Genomic DNA, 11,455 nt, shown 5'->3' on the forward strand with positions numbered 1-11,455 from the left:
CAATCAGGAGTTTCGCAGGGATCTGTTCTGGGCACTCTGCTATGGAACTTAATGTATAATGGCGTTTCACGGCTTCCAGTAGCTAAACAAGCCGTTGTCGTCTGATTCGCAGATGACGGTGGAGTGGTGATAACATCCAATCACCCCGACGAAGTACAGATATATGCGAACGGGACTATACGGACGATTAAGTCTTGGCTTATAGATCACGGGCTGAAGCTTGCCCAAAACAAGACGGAATTGATGCTTGCATCGGGGCGCATGTTGTTAGCTCACAGTCATCGCTGAAATACCTGGGAGTACATAATATTCGACACCAAGCTGAGTTTTAAACCCCACTTAAAACACACTGGGCAGAAAGCGGTGACTATCAGCTCAACACTATATGGTGCAATCAAATACAGCATGCGACGCGGTAGTTGCAATGGTGAAACGGGTCCACCAGCAGCGAAAAGCAGCAGAAGTACAGCGGAGACATAGAAGGGAAGCTACTGCAATTAACGCCGCGCAAAGCGATAGCAGTTCGTTTAGAGTGAGCAGCAAAGAACTGAACAGCTCCGAGAAGCAATACCGGAACGGTGGTCCCGCGGGAAGAGGGTGGAGAAAATATGGGAGGTTTTAGTCGGTAAGAGTCCAGCATGCATGTCCTAGATTCCAGATGCGTATTCACGATGGATTTCCCCCCGATTTTAATAAGATTTTGTTTTACACAACCCGCATCTCGCATTGCGCCATCTTGTCGTATTACGACCCCTTAGTATGTACAATTGTAGGATAGGCACGGGCGCGGAAGTCTCGGTCTTTCCGGTTTACAGACCCAAAAACTTTTCCTCAACAGTTGAAATAAGCGGCAGTAAATTCCACAAGCAAGTAGACGTGACTCTTGGTTTGCGTAGGATTTGGCATCACTGGAACCATATTAGGTGCAGACTTCCTGTGTCACTATGAGCTGCTGGTGGATATGCAGCATATACCTCTGATAGACTGCATAATCTTTCTCGTTGGGAAGATTTCAACCTTCGCAAGCAACACTCTTTTCATCTTTTTTGAGCACGTTTTCGACCTACGTATTCGCGCAATACTCCAAAAATATCGCAACATTACTACCAAATGTCGTGTCTCTCAGCCAGTTAAGTATGAAGTTAAAGCCCACTGTGTCCTCTGCAAAAGTGATTCGCAGTTCTGCCAATCTTTGATGGAGATTCTCGAATGTAGTCTAGAAATCTTTATTTAAATGAATAAATTTGGTAAATTCCGAAAAATTAAATTCAAATTTTGTCTAATTTTTATATTTGTTTTATCTATCCAATAAAGCCATTCACATGAAGATGTTTGCAAAATTATTAGCATTTAATATTTGCTAATAATGTCATCAATTGTTTTCTCCATAACATTCAATGTATACTTCATGGACTCCATGAATCTCCTACTAGACATTCCAACCAAACTTTTCCTTTCGGCGAGATCTTTATCAGCAAAGTGGGTTAAGTCATTTGTTTTAGATTCCTCTTTATTCATTGAATGCAATGGTAATAATCCAAAAAGGCAGATTACAAAGAACATATCGCGCCTTTCAATTTGCGTTGTGATGTCTTGAAGTGATGGAATAGGCTGAAAGTTGAATAATTTTATGGTTTCAGTAAATGACGGATAATAATATTTTTCTATCAATTCCATTCTCTGTTGAAGAACGTTTGGTTGGGCACTGGTGCTGAATAAATAGTTAATGTCAATTCCCAAACTATTGAAATGCGATCCTTGGTAGTCAACCTGTAAGATGAAAAATTAAATTCGTATTTTGTATTGCAGAGCGAAATAGAAAACTTACAAATACCACATCTCGTGGTTTCTTAGTTTTATCATCGTATTTGAACAGGAAATTGTTAACCCAAAGGTCTCCATGATTTAACACTTTAATATCATCTTCGTAATTCGCTTTGACAACGTTTAATATAATGTCCGCGAAGTTATCATGCAATTTCATTAGTTTTGGACTGAATCGCTCATAACCAGGAATTCCCAACAACATTGTTGCTCCTAGTTTTAAATGAGCTTTAAAGCTGGCCTCATATAGTGGATCAGTAACGGTCTCTTCCGTAAAAAATCCGGAACAGAAGTTTCCTTCAATTGCAGGATTCTGAAATTAGAAGACCCCTATTAAAATCCGGCAGTTCTATTGGAGCCTTCGGGGAACTTTAATATTTTTCGGACTCAGCAGCTGAACGTAGGATTAATAGAAAAACAAAACAGAAAAAAAACATAAAACTAAAATATATAATATTTTTTGTTGAGGATGCTGGGAGTTCTAAGTCCGCACCCACTTAGTTACGGACCGAACCACTTAGGGAGCAACTTACTTCCTCTTTTATAGTTCCCGGACTCCTCTTTTTTTGAGTTAAACCTAAGTTTACAAAAAAAGGCAAAAAGTTGACTGACGGTTTCGTCCAGGGCAGAGGCAACTCATCAGACGCTGCCTCACCTCTGCCCTGGGAGCAGCGTGACCGAAAGTAACGATGGATCGAAAATGCTCCACTGAAATATAATCGCAAACACGTAATGGGTACGAATTATATTTAAGTGAAATCCGTCATCAGTCTAGACCTAGACCAGGCCGATGTAAATAAATAATATTTTTTGTTGAGGATGCTGTGAGTCCTATTTTAAACTAGAATTTCCATTTTCTACTCCAGGGAATCTTAATAACCTACAAAATTATAAACTGATTTAATTTGTGCTCAAGGTATGGGACAGCGAATCAATGCCTGACGACTGGTAAAGAGGCATCATCTGTCTAATATAGACGCTTTAGGTATGAAAGGTTTTGTGTATTTCTTTTATAATGAGATTTGAGTGTGCATTTGCACCATTAGCATGTAGCACGTAAAATATGCATATATTATGTGAGAATACCCACTTTCAAGTGATATTGACATTCATAGACTTTGTTAGTAGTAGTGCGATTTTCACCAAATCATGCTCTATACTCCAGCCTACATTGCTGCAGATTTTCAGCTTTTCGGTTGAGCAGTTTCTTAGAATGGGTTCGTTAAAAAAATGATCACTTTCAACCCCCCGTACTCCCCACTTTTCCAACAAACGTCAAAACTAAGATCGACTTCGAAAGCCTTACCGAGACCTTAAATTTGATACCCCCATGACTATATTTGATAAAAAAAAGTTACACCCCTCTTTTGCATGTATGGGGACCCACCCTTAAATTCAACGTAAAAGGATGTAAGGATGTAATGTAAATCGGCTGCCACCATAGCGCAAAATCTATCCAACGCAACTCTTTGAAATTTTCACGACGCAGAACATAGCTCTGCGGTCCGCAAACTAGGATAATTGCAATTCATTCAATAGTTTTTTTTTATTAATTAAGAAGCTGTAAAAAAACACCAAAATTAAAAAAAAAAGTTTAACATGGCACCAAATTTTAGTTTTTAAAATTTTTTAATACTTCTAGTTTGCGGACTGTAGTTAAGTCTGCACATTAAAATGCCGTTTACTTTTTTTTTAAGATGATCGCAGCGCCCTCTAGCGTGGCAGCAGGAAAACACCTTTTTTGGAGGTGGGCGTATAAATTGCTCTGTATTTCAATAACGAACTGTGTGATCGGGCTGGAAAAATTACGATGCACGCTCAAGATATTAGTAAATCTATGGTGAAAAATTCGTATTTATATCTTGCTCCAGTTCTTCATAAAAAAATTCTAAAAAAAAAACGCCTTCACACGGGATGACCCCCTTAAATTCGACGTAAAAGGATGAAACTCACTATATGCGTGAGCGTGCACAGTTCCGACCTTTGTACCAAATTTGGTGTCAATCGCTACAACCGCCTCCGAGAAAACGACAGACAGACGGACAAACCGATTTTAATAAGGTTTTGTGTTTAAAAAAAAAAAATTTAAAAATCGAGATATCACACAGTGCAGCAATTATAGAGGCATCACGTTGCTGAGTACCATCTATAAGATATTCTTCTCTATTTTGCTAGGCCCGATAGCCCTATATGCCCAGAACATCATTGGCCCATACCAAAGAGGCTTCACTCCTGACAAATCAGCAACAGATCAGATTTTCTCTGTGCGGCAAGCGATGGAAAAACTTTTGGAATATGGACATCAGTTGCACCATTTATTCATCGAGTTTAAAGCCGTATTTCGCGGCGCGATAAAAAAAAGTCCACAGCGGATAGGACTTAGTCGACGAGGTGAATGAAGCCTTATAAAGACTTGGCTGCCTTCCTTCCCGCTGGAAGGAATGCTTTTCACGATAGTCTCCTAAGACTCGACATGTCACAAGAATCGCGGCTGGTCGGTTATGCGAATGATATTGCGGCGCTTGCTGCCGAAAGCATTGTTGAATAGGGACGCAGGCTTGGCATATTGATGCGACGAGTAAGTAGGGGGAGCAACATAGGCCCTGCCTGCTTCATCTCACACCTTCCTTATTTTAACCAGAGTGGGCTCGGATCCCCTAGGCCGTTGGTTCCTTATTCCGTAGCATTGACCAATGTTTTGGTGGGAAGTATCTCTTTTTTGCCTGCCGGTGTAAGGTTCAGCTGTAGTTTTCTTTGGCAGTGTTAATTATTCTAGGTGGTGATCTTGATATCCTAGTGCTATTTTTGGAACGACTTATCAGTCAAAATGTAAATATAAATGAAGGGCGCATCGAAGGCCTTACCAACCTTCGACGCCATCCCTGCCCCGAGTTGGGTTTCATACTCTTCCATTCTTAGTTCAGTTCATCCTCTTCTGTTTTAGATTTATAGTATCCTAACAATTTACTTGAGTTCCGCTAAATCAAACTCTATTCAAAAAAGTTAAATAGGTTTTCTTTCCTCCGACTTTTAATGCGATTCTGCCCGTGGGCGAGCAGACGTGCTGATATTGAGCTATAATCGGCACCATAAAACACTTCTCAGTGGGGCTACTATAGCTAGTGGCTGCAATTATAATTGATAGTAATGGTAATAATGCCTAGTCCATAGAAAGAAAGGAATTTTTTGTTTGGTTTCAAGAAAAGTCCGTCTGCTTAACTGAGAACTCCAACACTCCAGGTGATTTAGATTGCTGCATGTTGAACTTAAGCGGAGGGGAGTCCAATACACGTGAAAGAGGGGTGCACATTTTTTTTACCGAATGTACTCATGTGGGGTATTAAATGAAAGATTTCAATTGGTGCTTTTTGAAGTAGGTATGAAATTTGACATTAATCGTAAAGGGGCGGAGTCCGGGGGTCCGAAGGGGGTCAATTATTTTAAGCATCCGTTCTCATAAACTGCTCAACGAAAAAATCGATCCGTGCACATGGTATCTAGGCTTCAAAATAGTCTTCGTCATGATATCTGCTCAAATAAAGTTAATAATAGTCTATTATAATATTTTGAAAAGATACTTAAAACCCATCTTTAAGTTCCGTAAAATTATGCAGGAGAATTGGTTTTAATAGGTAATATCATACTGGGAACTTTGGTGGAAATCCTACCATTATTTACAAAGTTATAGTAAGTCAAAAGTGCTTTTTTTGTTACGAGGTAAAATGTCAGTACCACATCAATTTGGTGGATATAATTATGGAAAATTTAGGAATATTGCGCATTAAATAGGAGAAAGCGTGGTGTTTATATGGACGAAATTCACTTAAATATGGTAGTTTTAGTGTTTTGGCGGTTTGTTTTGTTCGCATTTGAAACTTCAAGTGGTACTATTTACCATTAAAATTTCTACCATCATAAAAGAGACACTCTAAATAAATGGAACCATCGTGTAGCCAAATATTCTTACATAAAAAATCAACAAAACATTCCATATCTGGAGCACCGAACTTCCGGATTCCTACTTGTTTTCTTTCTTTTCTTTTTTTTTAAGGAAGTATATGTTCTCAAACAGACGAAGCCTGGAATACAAGTTATAGATACGCGAATTGATAAACTTACCTTGCTTAGTACTATCATGGACGCTGCGTGAAATTTTGCAATTTTCTTTAGAACTACTTCTAAATGTCCTTCATCGAGTCCGATTACACGATCAGCGCCAGAATATCCAAAAGCCTTCATATCCTGCAAAACCAGGATGCGATGTGGAATCCTTAAAATCTCGTAGCATCTAGTTAAAGCAATAAAATATTTTATTAAGCACTGATTTTAGCTGAGGATTACATAATTAAATTTTACTTTGGTGCAACTGGATTTGTTTCATTTGTTTCAAGTAATGTTTGCAATTTGGGTAATAATTTCTGGTAAACGCAGATTTCCTTGTCAACAAATCCATATTTTTCCATAGAGGCGAGCGCCTCATCGATTGGGATACTTTTTATGATGAAGTGTATTGTATTGCCTCTGGAGAGGGGTTGATTGTACATAACTTTAGTGCGGTATAGAGTGCTGGTGTAATTTTCTCCAGGGTCACTTCCCGGAGTTACGTGGAAATGGACCACTTCGACGCAGTTCATTTCTAAACCATTCTCAATGCATTTCTCTAGAAATTTCTTGTTAAGGAAATCTGGGATGTCTAGTTTATATCCGGCTTCAGTCATTTCTGAAAATGAAAACATAAAATGGCGGATGCATATATAAGAATAATAGGACGACATGAATTTTCTTTATTTCTGTTGAGTAACAAACAAGACTATGGCCAAAGTTTTTCAATTTCCGTAATCTTGGCGTAGCACTAGGAACTGCAGCATTAAACATATTTTTTAAAATTTATTGTATTTTTTTTTTAAAGGAATTAAACGTTTCACTACAGTAAACATCGAACGAGTGTGCTGATCACTTGAAATATTAAGGTTTTCCTAAGGCGACTCAAAACTAGAAACAAGGATTTAAAAAATCCGTGCAATTACAGGATTTTTGTATGAAGCGCCAACTGGCTGAACAGAACGCATTCGGGTCACCACAACGCAATATTTGTTGTGACTACTTTTTCATAGATCGTGGCAAAAGCAGTAACTAATTCGATGCCATTTATGGTTAATCTAGCTAATCTAAATCGCTTTCTTGGGTCTCAACAACTTGGAGAAATCTATTGTAGATTAAGGCTTTAACCTTTTTCCTACTGCGCCTAGAAGACATATGGGCCAATGGAAGGATGCTGGAGGTTTTAGGTTTCTGCCGCTTTCATCGGTTTGGAGGAACTCAGCGAACATATCCGGTTTAGATTTGAGGGCACCCTTTAGGGCGTTTCAGTACTCTGTTCAGCCTCGGTGCTTTCACCATCATCAACGGCGCAACAACCGGTATCCGGTCTAGGCCTGCCTTAATAAGGAACTCCAGACATCTCGGTTTTGCGCCGAAAATACCAATTCGATATCTCTAAAAGCTGTCTGGCGTCCTGGCCTACGCCATCGCTCCATCTTAGGCAGGGTCTGCTTCGTCTTCTTTTTCTACCATAGATGTTGCCCTTATGGACTTTCCGGGCTGGATTATCCTCCTCCATACGGATTAAGTGACCTGCCCACCGTAATCTATTGACCCGGATATTGTCCACAACTTGACGGTCATGGTATCGCTCATAGATTTCGTCATTGTGTAGACTACGGAATCGTCCATCCTCATGTAGGGGGCCAAAAATTCTTTGGAGGATTCTTCTCTCGAACGCGGCCAAGAATTCACAATTTTTCTTGCTAAGCATCCAAGTTTCCGAGGAATACATGAGGACTGGCAAGATCATAGTCTTGTACAGTAAGAGCTTTGACTCTATGGTAAGACGTTTCGAGCGGAACAGTTTTTGTAAGCTGAAATAGGCTCTGTTGGCTGACAACAACCGTGCACGGATTTCATCATCGTAACTGTTATCGGTTGTGATTTTCGACCCCAGATAGGAGAAATTACCAACGGTCTTAAAGTTGTATTCTCCTATCTTCATTCTTCCTGTTTGATGTTTTTGGTTGGTTGGTTTTTGGTGCAGACGTTGCCACCATATATTTTGTCTTTCCTTCATTTATGTGCAGCCCAAGATCTCGCGCCGCCTGCTCGATCTGGATGAAGACAGTTTGTACGTCTCGGGTGGTTCTTCCCATGATGTCGATATCGTCAGCATAGGCCAGTAGTTGGGTGAACTTAAAGAGGATCGTACCTCTTGCATTTACCTCAGCATCACGGATCACTTTCTCGAGGGCCAGGTTAAAGAGGACGCATGATTGACCGTTGTTGATGTCGAATGGTCTTGAGAGTAATCCTGCTGCTTTTATCTGGCCTCGCACATTGGTCAGGGTCAGCCTAGTCAGTCTTATTAATTTCGTCGGGATACCGAATTCTCTCATGGCCGTGTTCAGTTTTACCTTGGCTGCGCTATCATAGGCGGCTTTAAAGTCGATGAATAGATGGTGCAACTGTTGTCCATATTCTAACAGTTTTTCCATTGCTTGCCGCAGACAGAAAATTTGATCTGTTGCTGATTTGCCTGTAGTGAAGCCTCTTTGGTATGGGCCAATGATGTTCTGGGCGTATGGGGCTATCCGGCCTAGCAAGATAGCGGAGAATATATTATAGATGGCACTCAGCAACGTGATACCTCTATAATTCCTGCACTGTGTGATATGTCCCTGTTTACATATGAGACAGATAATGCCTCGTTGCCAATCGTCAGGCATTGATTCGCTGTCCCATACCTTGAGCACAAGTTGATGAACCACTTGGTGTAACTGGTCGCCTCCATATTTAACCAATTCGGCTGTAATTCCATCGGCTCCTGGCGACTTATGATTTTTAAGCCGATGAATTGCACGGGCTGTTTCTCCTAAACTTGGTGGTGGTAGTCTTTGTCCGTCTTCTTCAGTTGGCGGGACCTCCAACTCGCCGATGTTCTGGTTGTTCAGTAGCTCATCAAAGTGCTCAACCCATCACTCCAATATGCCCATTCTGTCGGAAATCAGATTTCCCTCATTGTCTCGGCAGGATGAGCATCGAGGTGTATAAGGCTTCATCCTGCTGACTTGTTAGTAAAACTTCCCCGCCTGGTGCGGTTGCTCTCTGTACTTTTCTAGTTTACAGACTTGTTGGTTCTCCCAGGCTTCCTTTTTCCGTCTATGAAGTCGCTTCTCTGCTCGACGGAGTTCGTGATCGGCCTCTGCGCGTGCCCGCGTTCTTTGAGAATGCAAGATTACTCGGTATGCGGCATTCTTCCGTTCCGTTGCTAGCTTACATTCATCGTCAAACCAGCCGTTCCGACTCCTTTTGCGGCTGGGGCCAAGTATATTTGTGGCCGTATCCATGATAACGTTCTTCAGGTGGTTGTGAAGATCATTAGTTGATGCTTCATCTCCAGGTCCTCTATTGACTGCGGTTATTGCGGCATCCATTTCCCTCTTATAGGTGTCGCGAGGGTAGTGTTGTGGATGGCTTCAGTGTTCACTCTCACCTGATTGTCAGAGGGGATTCTAGGTGGTATTGTTATTCATTTCGTGTGACCCTGCTAATTGAATGATCCGCAGTTCGTTCTCATTTGTATTTTGGTGTAAGCTATTTAAGCAAACGTATCGCCCCAATACGGGCTCCATCCCTACATGGCTGTTAAAATGCCTAAATATGATTTTGATATCATATCTGGGACAGGCTTCGAGGGTTCGTTCTACTGCCTCGTAGAAGGTATCCTTCTCCGACTCTGCGGTCTCCTCTGTGGGGGCGTGAACGTTAGTGAAGCCCATATTTCTAAATTTGCCTCACAAGCGCAGCTGCATAGCCGTTCGCTTATGTTTTTAAAGCCGATACCGGCAGGCTTCATTTTTTGGCTGACTAAAACACCTACTCCGATCACATGGTTTACTGAATGGGCGCTGTAATATGTAATGACTCTTCTCCAGGAAACCGGTCCCTGTCCGACGCATTTCCTGTAACGCTGTTACAGCAGCCCTATATTGGGACAGCGTATCGGCTAGCTGGTTGGCAGCTTCATCTCTATACAGGGAGCGCACGGTCCATGAAAAAATGTGGAAATTGTTATTCCTTTGTCGTTGCCGAGTTCGTCGTTGTATTATCTGTCCAGTCTGAGGTTCCTGTTGCGGCTTCGTAACAAATTGTTTTCCGTGTAGTGTTATCAGTCCTATCCAACCCCCAACTTGGAGGACCATTTGGTACAATTTGTCCCGTTTTTAGGCGCGGGAGGTTCGCCTTCATCCTTCTCCCTCTGCAGCTTTTCGATAAGAATGAGCTCTGAGCGGTCACCATGTGGAGGTGGAGATAGGGTTTGATAGTAGAGCTGTTGGTGTTGTTTCAACAGGCATCTCCAAGGTTTTATGCTCCATGATGGGTACAAATTCATGTTTCGCCCTGGGACCTCTGCTGCCCTTTCTAATCCTTTCTCTACTTTAAACAAGAGATTTGATTCTTTTGGAGTAAGCTGCTTTCACATGTAAAATCTTGTTAAAATCGATTTACTGTATGTCTATCCATCTGCCTGTCTATCACACACATTTTTCTCCTATGGGGGGACTATGAAATCCCACGCATTCAATAAGATTCATCAATTTACGTGCAGTTTAAAAGGGCGTTCCTAGTATAATAATATACCTATGTGGGGTATCAAATGAAAGGTCTCAATTAGTACTTTCGCAAACAGATTTTCGTTTCGATGTGTTGCAAAATGGGTAAGTGAGGGACCACAATGTGCACACTTAAAGCGAGGCAGGATTCATTTTGGAAAACTATTTGACCCAAAAATCTGAAAAAATTCAGGGCATATCACTAAAGTCCTATATATGAAGAAACTATTTTTGCCATTCCCTTTGTGTATCTGGTTCAGAGGAATTTCTGCACTCGCGCGTGAAGCGTATGAAGTTCCAGAGCAAATAATTTTTGTATGTTGTTGTTGTATGGAACTGCTATGTGGATTTAATTTATGGCCGGGGTATAGTAACAAACACTTAAACAACATATTTAGCTTTATCAGTCGCCACAATGTAGCTACTAATGTATTTAGTAGCTTTTTTAAACGTTCTAGCAATACCATCTTTGTTTGAGATAATCTGTTGGTTTTAATTGGTAAAGTGGGCGTGAATTCAAGTTAACTTGAATTCATTCCAATCAATGAAGTTTATAGAAGGCATAAATGCAGTTTATTCACTTACTTTTTGCACTTTATTTCTTGGGAAGAAACTAGTTTACTCGCCGGTGTTCAATTCAACTTTGTTTGCATTCAGCTAGTAGAATTGGTAGCTTCACTTGTTCAAACCTACTTGACTGGCAGTTAAAGTGGAAGTTAGAACTCATTTTATAGCACTCACGCATTTGCCATTAGGAGCTGCGATTCTTCTTTTGTTATGCTTTAGTAACTTTAAGGGCGGCAGTTAGTTTGCATGTTTATGGAAAAATAGTGAAGGATTGCTTAGTTCTTGTGAGCAAAGCGCCGCATTCAAGTCACTTTCAAGCTTGGTAGATACGATAAAGATGTCCTGCTCTGGCTTTACAGTGAAAATTGACGGTCATCATCGTGTTGCAATTGTGGTTTTAT

The 11,455-nt window shown here is 40.9% G+C and overlaps 1 protein-coding gene across 1 annotated transcript; it reads right to left on the bottom strand.

Moving 5' to 3' along the window:
* Window positions 1-1,274: 1,274 nt before the first annotated feature.
* On the bottom strand, window positions 1,275-11,207 carry LOC119657686. The gene is made up of 5 exons (XM_038064717.1): window positions 11,073-11,207; window positions 6,181-6,544; window positions 5,944-6,112; window positions 1,829-2,137; window positions 1,275-1,770 (listed from the first exon to the last, which is right to left on the bottom strand). Exons 2-5 carry the CDS (start codon window positions 6,540-6,542, stop codon window positions 1,351-1,353), a joined length of 1,260 nt encoding a protein of 419 aa, XP_037920645.1. The 5' UTR covers window positions 6,543-6,544; window positions 11,073-11,207; the 3' UTR covers window positions 1,275-1,350.
* Window positions 11,208-11,455: the final 248 nt, after the last annotated feature.

Source organism: Hermetia illucens, chromosome 5 (assembly GCF_905115235.1).
Source record: "Hermetia illucens chromosome 5, iHerIll2.2.curated.20191125, whole genome shotgun sequence".
NCBI classification, from domain to species: Eukaryota; Metazoa; Arthropoda; class Insecta; order Diptera; family Stratiomyidae; genus Hermetia; species Hermetia illucens.